At 40.7% G+C, this 14897-nt stretch overlaps 1 protein-coding gene across 1 annotated transcript; it reads left to right on the top strand.

Moving 5' to 3' along the window:
- The first annotated feature begins 1396 nt into the window (after nucleotides 1-1396).
- Nucleotides 1397-14279, top strand: cdhr5a (cadherin-related family member 5a). The gene is made up of 14 exons (XM_047579806.1): nucleotides 1397-1692; nucleotides 3159-3331; nucleotides 3936-3995; nucleotides 4890-4979; nucleotides 5068-5154; nucleotides 5987-6091; nucleotides 6170-6355; nucleotides 7050-7140; nucleotides 8084-8181; nucleotides 8252-8458; nucleotides 9981-10094; nucleotides 10173-10239; nucleotides 10478-10638; nucleotides 11544-14279. Exons 1-14 carry the CDS (start codon nucleotides 1602-1604, stop codon nucleotides 12123-12125), a joined length of 2112 nt encoding a protein of 703 aa, XP_047435762.1. The 5' UTR covers nucleotides 1397-1601; the 3' UTR covers nucleotides 12126-14279.
- Nucleotides 14280-14897: the final 618 nt, after the last annotated feature.

The following is a 14897-nucleotide window of genomic DNA, read 5'->3' as shown; positions in this document are numbered from 1 at the left end:
ATCTGAGGGGCTCGGGCTCCCTCTGCTGGTCAGAGAGAGAAACAACAGCTTCAACGTAAATGTTTTCAGCCCCGATCAGCTGTTCACAGTTGTGTTAGTGTGGAGCATCCCTGCATAGAAACACATTATGTATGAGCTTCATGTGACTCTTGCGTGTCTCTATGAGCTTGTTGTTCCCACTCAGATGAATGGGGAGTGTTGGTAGAGCAGCGTGGTGTGTGCACAGAGCCGCCTTGTCCACATGTCCAGTCTTTATTATTATTATCATGAAGCGGAGGGAGAGGAAAAAACATGTCTGAGCCTTCACGCCGTGTTTGTCTAAATATTAATATTTAAGCCATTTCTTTTCTTAATTCCAACTAAGATCTAGTAAAGTTCTACGTCTTTATAATTGTTTTTGCACTTTTTGTTTACATTTCATTTGTTTACTTCAAGATTAAAAATGGGATCAGAATGGTTAGTTGTTGTTGTGCAGCAGAGACGGAAACTATTAAATACCTCCTCTATGTAAAGCAAAACTTATCTGCAAATGTAAAGAAAAATTAAACTTCAAATTAGATTGAAAGAAAAAAAATTAAAAGTACGAATCATTGTCTACGAATACAGACACTTTATTTATGCATTAGACTAATGCATGATGATGTTTTATAATTTTATATTTTATCCCCAATTCAAAATGATAGAGTATATTTTAAAGCAAAATAAAAGTAGATGCAGATTATTATAAATAAAAATATTTCTATGGGATGAGTGTGTTTGGGCAGTTTGGCGTCCCAAAACTTTTGAACTCTTTGCACAAATAAACCTGACAGGAGGTTCTTTTGCGTCTTTGTGTAGCTGGTTTGTGTTTCCGTAGATGTTTTGTGTCTCTTTGGAACAGTTTGGCTCCTTTTTTAGATGTTTTGCATCTTTCATTTTATTTTCTCGTTGTGGTTGGTTTGTGTCTTTTGGGAGTTTCTTTGCAGAGTTATGTCAATGTTTCGTGTGTTTTTCTGTAGGTGTTTTGTGTCTCTTAGAGTTTTTTTGGCTGGTTTGTGTCAGTTTGCGTCTCTCTGTTTGCAGTTGCTTTGTGTCTCTGCAGACATTTATTTTTTTTCCGTGCAGCTCAGAAACATTCTGCAGGTGGACGCAAAAACCGTCCTTCACAAAGCTCAGTAAACACCTGCAGGCGTCATGGAGACCTTCCTTAACTAGTCCTCATTTGAGTCTGTCTGTAGTTTCTTTACATCTTCACCAGTGACCACTTCAACATGTGAGGAACGTCTCCAGCATTCCTCCACTAGATTCCTCCCAGAATGCATCAGGTTGGGGTGGGGTGTGGGGTGTGGATGTGGGGGGAGGGTGGCCCACCAATAACACAGAGTGACCCGTCCAGAACTAAAAGAGATGCAAGTATTTAAGTGGGAGGCTGCGAGTCCTCTGCTGCCAGGGGCTCCATGCAATATGTGCCCGTAAGATGAAGTCACAAACATTGCAACTGTAGTCTACTCCCACTCGCCGGGGCAGCACAGACGGGGCATTATGTGGACGAGTACCAGCTGGTACCACGGGCTCCTCATCCTCCTCGGGACTTCATTTGCTGCTGCCTCTGGAATCAGGACATGGAACTGAGAAAGAAGAGCAAACCTGTGGACGTTCTCCTCGGATGCATCGTCGCCGTCTGCTTCTGTTCTGTTTGTCGGGCTCAGAGACGTGAGTAAACCTCTGGGTTCGTGGAGCTGGGAGCTTTGTCTGTCTCCTTGTTTTTTCAGTCCTTTAAAGCAGCGGTTGCTTTATTTTTGGTTTGTGGCCCTCTAACAAGAAATAAACCTTCCTTTCTAAGATTTATTTTTTAGAGAGGTTTTTATTTAGTCTATAACATCACCTTCTCAAGACCAAAATAAAACCAGATTATTATTATTTAACACTTGGATCAGATTGTGTCTTTTAAGAGTTCAGGACAAATTTTTGCAAAAAAGTCTCCAAAATAAAATGAAGAAATCAAAAAATATGTCATATAACAACAGTAAGAGGATGTGATATTGTTGTTAAGATATAATTCAACCTCATGGGCCCTGAAAGACCACGTTAAACTGGGTTAGTTGTTTTTAGTCACACATTTGAATTGGCTCTGGAGCTCTAATCTAGTATCAAAATCATTTCTATTATTTCTTTTATCACAAGATACGCCTTAAAAAATGTAAAAAAATACAAACAACAAATGGTCTGACATTAAATTCACATCTTTTAATTAGTATTTTGCTCTAAAATGAAGCAGAAGGACCTTGTCACATCCGTCACAACATCAGGATTTAAACTGTTTCGGTTCATGTCGTGTTAGTGAAGTTTGAGGTTCAGTCCCATCATGGAGCCATAACTACAGGCCCATCATACTCCCAGAAACTCCAGTAAACATTATGAAATGTCTTATCTGACCTTTCCAGACTTTGCTATTACAGGAAAATGTGTAAAGTTTGAATTCTCTTTCATTTTCATTTGATTCCTGGGTGGAAATAACGAAACTGATGTGTAACTGATGAGTCAATGTGTTTACAGCTTTAATGTTTATTCAAAAGTAACTTTAAGAAGAACGAAAGCAACTTGATTTCAAGCTAAAGAAAAGCTCAAGTTCTGTAACGATAAGAAGAGTTTTTGCTATAGAGCTTCTAACTGTAAAAACTAAAAACTAATTTGATGTACGTCATAATGAGGCAGAAGTTTCAAAACTCTGCAAAAAAATAATTGGAAATAACATTTTATAGCTCATTATGCTTTACTTGTATTATAAATGAACGACTGAGACACTGTCAAGTTAATCCAACTATCGCTGCTCTAGACTTGGGAGTGTTAGGGGACAAAATTTACCTATTTTTATTTTTTTCGGGGGAAAGTTGATCTGGAGTCTCTCTGTTGGGAACTGATGACGCTAAAGAGCCGTCGGGCCAATCAAATCCACATGAGCGCAGTGGATTTCATTTTATTTGTGGTACAAATGGCTCTGATTGGTCATAGAAAACACTATAAAATTCAAAACGTGGCGTTACCAGACTCCTGTTCCGATGAGACTTGAGCCCGTTGTTCTGCAGCTGCTTTAGTTTCAGCCTCCAGTTTTCTTCTTGAAGCTGATATTTAATCTTGATGATTGATGCCTGAAGTTTCCGATGCTTCTCCTCTTTCAGTTTGCACGGTGCCTCCAGGCCCCGTGACGGTGGCAGAAAACAGCACAGCCGACGTCCAGGTGGTTAAAATCATCTCCGGCAGCGACGTGACTCTGACGGTGGCGGTGAACCCGGAAGATCTGTTCTTCCTGAAAGGAAACGCCCTGATGGTCAAGAAAGGCCTGGACTATGAGGTCAGTGGCGTACAGGAGATATTTAACCGTAACGTGAACGCAGCGTCAATTATTAACGTCAAAACTGTCAATATAGAAAGTTATAAGTCGGGAAGTATTTCAAACATGCATGGAGGTTTTTGAGTCATTCATGGATGGATGAATATATCTGGATGTCATCTGCATAGCAATGACTATTTACGGGGCATTTTCTAATAATATTTCAAATGGGAAAAGTATCGGCACTAGTACAGAACCCTGAGGAACTCCACGATTAACTTTTTGTCTACATGAGACAATCCTTGTGCCAAATGTCTTTTATCTTTTTTTGTTATTTTTCATGTGGTTTCAAATTTGCAGCTTTATTCTCATTAGTGAAACACATAGTCTCTAGACAAATTATGATGCAGTTTTTGTGTGTTGTTTTATTGGCATGTAAACAAAAGAAAACGTGTCGATTTTTTTCTTTCCATCCAGGTGTGGAAACTATAGCTTGATCAGATTTTGTATTTGTATTTATTTATTTGCACCATAATACAGACACAATAACATAGACATAGATTTAAAATAAACAAGAAAGATAAAGTGTCGGCGAAGCATAATATTATAATATCTGTGTTTCTAGTCTCTGTCCAGTCCAGCTCTGACGGTGTGGGTCAGATGCACCAGAGCCGGATCCAGACCTGTGAGTAAAACACATCAGTATCTAAATAAAATCATTTATACAGCGTCAATAATAACCAAATCGGGCCTGAAGCATCCAGAGGAAGATGAAGGCAACGAAAAACTCCCTGTTAACAGGAAGAAACCATGAACCAGCTCATGTGGAGGGACCCATGGAGGAGGGGCTCATATGAATAGAGCAAACATGTAGAATCTGATTCTGATACGGATACAAGACGTAGCTGATGATGTTACAGTGTTGGTTGTGTGATAGGAGCCAGATGCAGAACACCGGGAGATGAGGCAAAAAAGTATTTAATAATAACGAAACCACATATGGCGGGAAAATCCAAAAGTGAGGAGTGAGGGTCAACATGTTATACAGTAGTAGTACAGAACTGCATGACTGTTCTAGTGCAGGGATTCTCAAAATAAAATATCCTTTAAAAAAGATTAAATGACATTAATAGAAATAGGATTATTTTACTCAGATGTGACCATTATCTACCTAAACTAGTAATTACATCTGTTTCACAGGAGTCATTTACTGTATTTTATAAAGAGATCTCGCTCTCGGTTGCATTGTTCAAAGTTACTGCATGATGCTGTTAGTAACTTAACATGATCTGCGTCCGTTTCAAGTTATGAGGCCCCTACTGTTTCATTTCTTAACCTCCCGAGACCCTGCGTCCTCATATGGGGACATTAAGTTCCTCATTCTGGTGTTCAGGGTAGATCATAGATAAGGAGAACCACTGTTCTAGTGCATCATCCCCCTCCAGCCTCGGCCTATAGCAGCATAAAACCAAAGGTTGGTTCAGTCCAGCTCTAACTATCAGCTTCATCAAGTCTTAATCCGAACCTTAATTCACTTCCTTCCTTCTCCTTTAATTCCTGACGTGTTCCTGTCTTCCAGGTGAACGAGTCCGTGGAGGTTCTGGTTGAGAACATCAACGATAACCCTCCAAACTTTGCTCAGAACCACTACGTGTTGGATGTGAATGAGGTGAGACGTGTCCACGTTAGCATCGACCCGTCACTTCCTGTTTCCTTTTTTACTGTTTCCTGCTCTGACTCTTCCGACTCTTCTGCAGCTCATTCCAATCAACTCCAGCGTCGGCCTGATAGAAGCTACAGACGTGGACTCGGAGCCGCTCTACTATCGTCTGGAGTCTGCGACGGTGAGACTGGACTGAACCGGGAACTGGTTCTCAGTGGAGGACACGTTTCCATGGAGATATATGTGTTTACATCAGAGCGTCAAACGCTGTTTGATGATGTGGAGCATCAAACCTACTGGAAATAGAACAGAAGAAGAAGAAACATGAGGATGAAACAAAATAGAGGATGAGGAAAGATGGAGGAGGATGAAGAGAAAGAAGGGGAAGGGGGTAGAAGAAAGACAAGGGGAAAATGAGGAGGGGAAACAAATGAAATCGATTGAAGAGGATGAAAAAGGAAGTAGAGAAGAAGAAAAGGCTGAAGAGGAGGAAGAAGTTGCAGGATGAAGAAGAAGCAGGAGCTGGGTTGAGGGAGTAAGAGAAGGAAGAGGAAGTAGAAGGAAGATTGAGAGGAGGAGGAAGAAGATGAGGATGAAAAAGAAGAAGCTGGAGGAGGAGGATAAGGAGGAGGTGAAAGATGAGAGGATGAAAAGGGAGGAGAAGGTAGAGGATGAGGAGGAAGAATAAAAAGAGGAAAGAAGAGAAGAGGGGGAACAATGATAAAGAGGAAAACGAAAGGGAAGAGAAAGAGAAGTGGGGATGAAAAAGAAGGAAGAGGAGGAGGAGAAATAAAATCCTGAATTAGACTTTTCATTGTTGTCTTCAATGTCATAAAATGTTTGTTAGTAAATTATTCAAAGTCATTATTATTATTATTGCATCATTTTGATATGTTATTATATGAAATATAATGTGATTATAAGTTATTATAATATAATGTTTATAGATTATTATAAATTATATAATGATTGTGAATGATTGTAATCGATGATAACTTGTTCTACATTTTTAGGATAAATTCTTCCGTCTGGAGAACATAAACACTCCGAGGATCCTGGTTAAAAGTCTCCTGGACTACGATGTTGTCCAGAAGGTCTCTCTGGTTCTTCATGTCCGGGTACAGTGACCCTGTATTTAACATAGAAACAATAAATAAATGAAAACGTGCTCGTGACCTTTGACCTCTCGTCTCCAGGACACGTTCAACGGCTCCGCGTCCAACGAGCCGTTCTTCACGTCCGTCGCCACCGTCACGGTGAACGTGAAGGACGTGGACAACCGGCCGCCGTGGTTCCAGCCGTGTCTCAGGACCAACGTGGGGACGGCGAAGCTGTGCGTGAGCGGCGGCTACAGAGGACGAGTCAACCTCACCGAGAAGGAGGTGAGGACGCGTCCCTGCACTCTAAAAAACTTCACTAAATGCTTCGTCACAAAACCAGAAAACAGATTAAACTTTGATTTGATGTGTTCAGTTGACTGATATTGTGTCTAAACTAATGAACTGGTTTCAAGTCCTGGTAACTGAACTCTTTGACTTCCACACTAAGAAATACGTTGAATTAAATATCATTAATATTTAATCTATATTAGCAGCGTTCACTGCACTTGAGTTCCAACAACCTCTCATGAAATTACTTTTAACCAACAGATTATATTGAGTTCCAGGAATTATCTTTTCTCCTACAGCAACAACTTTGTCTGTGATAAAGTGCTGTACAGAATCAAAACATTATAATTATTATTATTATTTTAACACAATTAAAGTTAAGTTGGTTTAACTTCAGGCAAATCATGTTCCTTGTACTAAAGTAACTGAGTTGACCCGACTAGAGAATCTTGTGTCAGGTACAAGTTAAAATAACATAAAAATATCCATGAAAATTATTACATCATTATTTTTACATTGAACCAGTGCATCATCTGTTAGAGAGCAGCCGGAGGAAGATGATGATGTTTTATTTTAGACTCGTACAGAAACAAAAGAAACAAAGACAAAGATGAATCTGAGGCTGTGATTTAGCGTTTCCATGGTAACCGAAGGTTGAAGCCCCGCCCCCTCTGGTCTTCGTCCTCAGGAAGGTCCTCTGGTCCTGGAGCCGGGTCCCGTCTTCGCCAAAGATGGAGACAAGAACAGAAGTGAACAGATCAGCTACAGAATACTACGAGGTTTAAACACAACACGCTGACCTCCTCCCTTCCTTCTTTCCCTCCTTTCTTCCTCCTTTCCTTCCTCCTTCCCTCCTTTCTTCTCTCCCTATTTCCTTCCTTCCTACATTCTTTCCTCCTTTTCCTTCTTTCTTTCCGTTTTGCTCCCTCCCACTCTCCTTATTTCCTTCCTTCCTTCTCTTTCCTCTTTCTTTCCCTCTTCCTTCCTTCCTCAATTCTTTCTTTCTTTACTTCCTTCCTTCTCCCTCTCTTTTGCTCCCTCCACTCTCCTTTATTTCCTTCCTTCCTTCTCTTTCCTTTCCTTCTTTCCCTCTTCCTCCTTCCTCCATTTCTTCTTTCTTACTTCCTTCCTTCTCTTTTCCTCTTTTTCTCTCTCTTTTCTTTCTTCTTCTTTCTTCTTTCTTTCCCTTTCTTTCCTTCCATCCTCTCATTTCCTTCTCCCTCTCTTTTTCATCCTTCTTCTCTCTTTCCTTTCCTTTTTCCCTCCATCCTTTGCCTTTCCTTCCTCTCTTCTTTCTCTTCTTTCTCTTTCCTTCCCTCTTTCCTTCCCTCCCTCCTTCCTTATTCTTTCTTTCATTCTCTTTCCATCTCTTTCCTTTACTCGTTCTACCCTCTTCCTCTATTTTTTCTTTCTTTCCTTCCTTCCTTCGTTCCCTTCGTCTTTCCTTCCTACATTCTTTCCTCCTTTTCTTCTGTCTTTCTTTCTTTCCCTTTCACTCCCCCCCACCCTCCATCCGTTGTCTTTCCTTCCTTCCTTCTTTCTTTCCATATCTTTCCTTCCCTTTCTTTCCCTCCTTCCTTCCTCCTTTCCTTCCTTATTCATTCTTTCCTTCCCTCCCCTTCTCTTCCTTCTCTCTCTTTCCCTCCTGTTTTCTACCATTGACTCATGCTCCTGATTCCTATTATAACGTTTATATGATCAGATAAAATGTCTCATTTTCAGGAAACGAAGGAAACATTTTCCAGATCGACGAGGAAACAGGAAACATCACGATGACCAAAGCCGCTGACATCGTCGGTCCAATAATCCTCACTGTTCTGGTAAAAGAAGACAAACTGAAATCCTCTTGTGTTGCTGGTGACTGTTGTTGACGTCCTCTTGGTTCTTCAGGCGTCTCAGGTGACCAACCGAGACCAGTTCGCCGTGACGCAGGTGACCTTCGAGGTGATGAAGAAGAGCCGGAACCCGCCTCGCTTCGAGAAGGAACGATACGAAGGCTTCATCTACAGCAACTCTGTCCCCGAGAGCATGATCCTCCGAGACCGGACCAGCTACCGGCCCTTCAGGGTCCGAGCCCGAGACGAGGACTTCGCCGCCGTGAGTCCTCAGAGACGTCGGCCTGTGTTCCTCCTCTGATTTTAACCCAAAAAACAAACACGTTCATTCACGTTAAACTTGAAACCATGAATTAATAAGGTGTGCATGCCCTGCTCTGCCCTCTGGACATCATGTTTTATTCATTTGTACAATACAACAAACCAGTAAAATTAAATATTTACAAAAGAGGCAGATTGTGCAGGTGAGATCAGAAAACCTGTTGGGGTTCAAAGAATTAATCTGACCTCCTTCCTTCAATACAACATTAATAGAAAAACAATAGTATATAATATTAATAATACACAAAATAACCAGTAACCCTGAAATAATTTTCAGCGTCAAATCAATATCCATAAAACCAACATCTATATCACCTTCACGGGAAAAATGTACACGAAGAAGAGAAACAGCCATAAAATCTTAATACATCAATATTTTTGTCTCCTTTTTTTCATAAATTGCTTAAACAACTTCAGACCTGCTCAAAACATTCAAAATTTAATTAGTTTTCAGAATTTTAACCCTTTAAATGCCAGTCTGAAAATATGAAGTATTAAATGTTACAAAAAAAAAGACAAAAAAATATTTTTCATAAAATAACTAACAGGTGGATGGGACGCTGGTGGTAATTAGAGTCTTGGATATGTCAAAGATTAGCAAAAACATTTGATTGCATTAGTATTTTTTATGTAGTGTCAGATACTCCCACTCCACTTGACTTCCATTCAAACCGCATTTTTTAATCAGACTGTCATTCCAGTATAAAACCATGAATTATGTGGTGTTTGCATTTCATTTAGACATTTTTACTGAGTTTGATCAGATTCAGTCATTTTCCCATTGTAGGACGATGCATGAAATTCTTGTAAATTTCCCATTTATATAATGGAGGCATGTGACTGTTGCTACAAAATAAAGTGCAGGCAATGAGATGAAGTGGTGAAACTACTGTACACTTCAGACTACAGAAGAGTATTAGGCCCACCACTATTTATTTATTTATTTATTTATTTATTTATTTCTATTAGCCACTATTTCATCCTCCCCAAATGAGGCCACCTCTTCCAAGCTTGTGTGTTTTATCCTTTGGAATAGTCACAGTTTTCTACTGTCTACTTCAAAGACCTGATAGTGAAAACTACACTGTGTTTGTGAGCTTAAAGATAAAGTATTTCTTTGTTACTAAAGGCCCAAGTGTAGTTTCACCACTTCATCTAACTGCCTGCACGGCATTTTCTAGGACTTTTATACTTTTATATTGTATTTTGTCTTTTTTTTGAAGAGCATGATGAAAAAAAATCTACTTTGTCTCATTTTTTTCTCATGGTTGACCCTAATACTCCGTATTGGAGAAATTGACTAAAACTGTGTCCTTCACTACAACGTCTATGGAAATTGACTCTAATTGACTTTTGAGGATTTGCATTTGTTGTTCCACTTCCAAGTTGGCTCCAATGTTTCTGCCCTCTATTAGTCATAAATCACTGATTAGTTAACACCAACGGTTGTTTTTGTGCGTCAGGGTTTGAATCCAGACGTGAAGTATGAGGTTCAGTACAGCAGCTACGTCAACGTGACCTCGGACGGTTTCGTGATCCTGAAGAGAGTCGTGAAGACAGAGTCCTTTGCTCTTCAGGTGACTGATATGTCGACTCTGGATCGTTTCTCAACAGTTCCTGCTGCTGTGTAAATTAAAAAACTTTTCCTGTTACAGCTCCGAGCAGTGGATTCGACAACGGGGGAGTTTGGAACAGCAGCCTTGTCTGTTCAGGTCATACCTGGTGAGGTTCTCTCGGTTATACTGACTGTTTACACCTTATAAACTCAGGGTCTGAGGGCAGATCTTTGCAGGAGTGTAATCAGTTCCCAATGGAAAGAGTCCAGACTCTGTCTTCCAGACTAGTAATAACTAGTGTGCACGACGGACTTGTAGTGTTTTGTCTTGTCAAAAGAGAAAGAAATGTAGGAGTCGTCTGCGTAGAAATGATCAAATACACAAGCTTGTATCTTCCTCTGCAGCCGTGGCCCTCCCGTCTCCATCAAACACCGGCTACCGTCCGGGCGACATGGCGCTCCTGGGCCTCGTCATGGCCGCTCTGCTGGTCCTTTGCCTCATCGTCATCGGCTTCCTCATCTCCCGCCTGTGGAAGGGAAACGCCAGCGTGAACAAGATATGTGAGGTCAGTGGAAATATGGCCACATCTCACGGTGGACCCTGAAAAAAAGAATGGGTTTAATCTGCTGGATATGAGTGAACACTGGATAACTGTGTATGTTTTGGTAGTAAATGTTGGTTTCTTTGGAAGCCACGTCTTCTCTTTTTCAACAAAAACTATGATTTCTGGTTAACGAATGAGATTAGTCTAGTGGTGAATCTAGTAACACTCCATTTTGATTTTGTGGAGTGTTTCAACTCCATATCAGTCAGATTCATATGTAAAACTACGTCGTGTCACTCGTTTGTCTTATCACCACGTAAATTAAGCCCCGCCCCCAAATTATCTGACTTTTGAAGGGGAGGGAAGTCAATCTAGCTCAAACCAAGTACCTCCCACTTGACTGTTATTTTTCTTCTATTATTGATGCAAAATGTTGTATTTCATTAACATCACATGATCTCTGGTCTCTACACCACTTCCTGTAGTTTGCCTCTGGTCTTTATATCCAAAAAGCACTTCAGAAAGGCAACAGGACTTGTAGAGAGACACTGAATTGGGGACAGAAGTCAGGACTGCATTGTAAATTGATGGCAGATTAGATCTCTGACTTTATGCTAAAAATGTAAATGTACTTTACTTATAAAGCACTTTACAACAACACAGTAAACAGCCTCAAATGACTAAAAAATAAACTAGAACGGTTTGATAAGATACATCAAAATGACGTAAAAAAAACCCCTCTACCTGAGCCACATAAATTGAGATCTAAGTTGGACAAGATAAAGGTGTGGGAGGAGAGAAAAGAGGGCGTATAGCCAGACAGACAGGTCCCTAATTAAAAATAAATATAATAAAAAGACACAATTTTTACAAAATCCTATACCTACTGCTGCATTAATGAGGGGCCTCTCTTCATCCTCATCCAGTGCCTGGGGCCCTGCCTCCGGTCCGACCAGCACCAGTCCGGCCACAGGGACTCCCTCCAATACACCAACGACGGCTTCCAGAACGAGGGCGACCAGAGCCGCGTGGGCGGCGGCGGCAGGCGCTGGAACAACGTCATCCCCAGACGCAGCGCCTTCCCTCAGTCCCGCGGCCGCCTCATCCCCCTGGAGCGACGGGGCCGCCACTGCACCTCCTGCAGCGTCTACACCAACCACGTCCCCAAGGGGAGTCCCTCGGTGAGGTCGGCCAGGAGGAGCCGGGGGGACGACGAGGACGGGTCCAGGTCCATCCTGATCAAGCAGCGCAGGAAGGAGGGCCAGAAGACGGTGTGGTTCAAGGAGCTGGAGGACTCCTCGGACATCGAGGTGGAGATTATCCCGGACACCGTGGGCCGGGTGGAGGAGGAGACTGAGGAGGAGCTGGAGGTTGAGATGGAGGGTGTTGTCAGGGACCCGGCCGCCCCCGTGAGAGATGAGGACGGCGGGCAGGAGACCCAGAGCACGGAGCACGGCGACGAGCAGGGAAACGAGAAGGAGGCGGGGAGTCAGGAGGAGGAGCGCTGACGGGGGAGGTCGGAGGTCAAAGACTGAACAGGACGCTGTTTTCTTTTTCTGGATAAATGACGGACGAGGTCTCAGAACAGCATCTGTGAACAGCTGGAGAACCTCAAGAACACGTCCAAGGATCCAAAAAGGTTTTATCTTCTGCTGTGAGTATCTACAAAAACAGCACATGTACTTGTCTCCAGGGTCGGAGGTAAGGGTTCCCTCTAACTTATTTTCATAGTTTTACTTTTACAATTCTGTTCTTAATAACATTAGACACATTAAAGTAACTGCTAGGACTGCAGAGATATTAATACCTCAAAGTCTGACAGGGCTCTGTCAAGATTTGAAGATGTGAAGACGACCTGTTGGTGATCTGGTGTTACACTTCCTTCACTGTGGAGACGAATAAATCAAAGCTGACTGTTAAAGCCACTGTTTTCACACCTGGAAATCGTTTCTTTCAGACTTTCTGTAAAGTTCAGACTACAGGAGTTTCATCCTTCTCTCTAATGTCAAACCTGCACACGCTACAGGATATTATTTAGATTATCTTGAATGCAACACCTCATGTGATCTCTTCGGGAAGCCAGAGCCATATATTAGAGAGAGTCTGTCCAACTCAAATCATGGGCGCCATGTTTGCTACATCAGAGGTTAGATTCTACAGTGTGACCCTATGGGGCAGATGTGATAAGTTGAAATAAATGTCTTATTTTCACCATTAACGGGCCTATAATGTTATTACCAATGTCTGTCAATACGTAAAAGGTCCTCACTTAAATATCCCAGCGTCTACTTACTTTAAATATCTTAAATGAGCCTTTAAAATGGCTGTTTTTTTTATTATTATTATTGTTATTGTAGACAAACAGTTAAATGTGTCTACATGGACATAAATTACATGAACACATGGGTTTCACAGTATATATGACGCTAGCTGCTATTTTCCAGACGATGAATTTGGGAGAAATTCAGTTTGGTTTCAGATTAGTACAAGAAAATCTCAGACGAACCGCAAAGTCGTTCCAAAAACTCCTGTAGACCGAACTTTGATTTAGTAAATTTATCGTTAGGTGTAAAAAATCAGTGAAGTGTCTGTTGAAAAGACATGAGAAGATGTTTTCTGTTCTGCTTCTGCCACAAAAAAAATGTACTTCAACAATTTTTTTAACCCTTTTTTTGTCTCCTGAGCCTCATGTTTGAAACCCCCTGTGGAAAATAACATGAACAATAAGTGAGGGAACATTAGTCACATCAGTCCTGGACCCCAGTTATTGAGTTTAATCTTGTTAGAGTCAGAAAACTCAAGCTTATATTAATAAAGCAGTAAATATTCAGTAGGAACCCTTTTGAAATAAACTTATGCTGTTGAGATCCATCAGGGTTCTTCATCATCAGAATAAAGTTTACATCATAAAACTTAAATTACAGCCATTAATCCTGCAGTTATTAAAGTTAATAAATTCATTTTGGTCCAGGTCTTTTCGTCAAAGGGATAAAACACAGTAAACACAAATATCTGGTATATTTTTTATATTTTTTTGACATTTTACTAAATGTGTAACAAGTAATTTAACCATAACCTTTCAAATCATATATCAAATTAAAGACACATTCATTAAATTAGTTCATTAGCTCAGCCACAATATTTGATTTTGTAGAAAACATAAAATTATTATTTTTAAAGGTTTGGTGAAAACCTGAACCCTTAAGATCTACGCAGCACTTAGCAAATCATTTATTAACACTAATTAAATCATTAAAAAGTAAAATAGAAACTCAATCAGGAGATTAATTTACATAGTTTTTTTCCCCCTTTATGTTCCTCCAGCTTATTTCCAGGAAATTAAAATGCAACCAAGTATTTTTCTTTTATTATTATTATTATTTTCAGATGAGCTGGTTGAGGCTGATTGATTTCTGTGCGAGCTTTACTAAACCGATCCTGTCGTGTCTGGGTTTTACGTGAACACATGAACTTTTATCTACTAAAACAAGCTGAAGGTACTTTCTATGTGGACTGTATTTTATTTTTTATTGAGCATGTTGGTTGAAAACGACGTCTTTTATGGGGGAAAATCTATAATTAATGTATAGTTGTCATTTTTTTTGTACATTTAAAGTGACGTAGAGATGTTGGAGAGAATAATAAAAGTTGTGAAGGACGTCGCTGGTTGTACATTAAATATTCACTCTCACATTTAATGGAAACTACTTTATTGATAAAGTCCCATAGAGCATCAACTCTGCTGGAAACAAAACAGAAGAAGAAGAGTTTGGTTCAAACTTGAGAAAGAGGAGAATGAGGAGAAGATGAAAGAGGATGAGGAAAAGGAGACGGTGGAGGAGGAGGAGGAGAAGACGAAGAAGAAGAGATAGAGGGGGAATGGAGAAGAGGTAATAGCAGTAGGTAAAGAAAGAAAGAAAGAAAGAAATGCTGACAAAGGATGAAGATGAGAGGGTCAAGGAGGAGAAGACACGGGGGAGAAGGAAAGGGAGGAGTAGAAGAAAGGAGGAAGAAGAGGAGATGCTAAAGGAGGAGTCAAAAGAGAAAAAAAGGACAAGAACAAAGGATATTTCCGAAATAGGAGGAAATAGGAGTAAGAAAGCAAGGATGAAAAGGTGAAGAAGGAGTAGGTGAAGAAAGAGAACAATAATAGGCAAGAAAGGAAGAAAAGGGGAAGAGGGGAGGAGGAGGAGGAGTAGAAGGTTACACTTCTGTCCATCACTTCTATAAGCCCCGCCCCCAAAACCAGAGACTTGGTGAGATGAAATAAAAAGGTTAAA

The sequence above is a fragment of the Mugil cephalus genome, chromosome 3 (assembly GCF_022458985.1).
Source record: "Mugil cephalus isolate CIBA_MC_2020 chromosome 3, CIBA_Mcephalus_1.1, whole genome shotgun sequence".
NCBI lineage: Eukaryota > Metazoa > Chordata > Actinopteri > Mugiliformes > Mugilidae > Mugil > Mugil cephalus.
The sequence above is the reverse complement of the archived record's forward strand: the minus strand, read 5'-3'. Positions and strand labels throughout refer to the sequence as shown.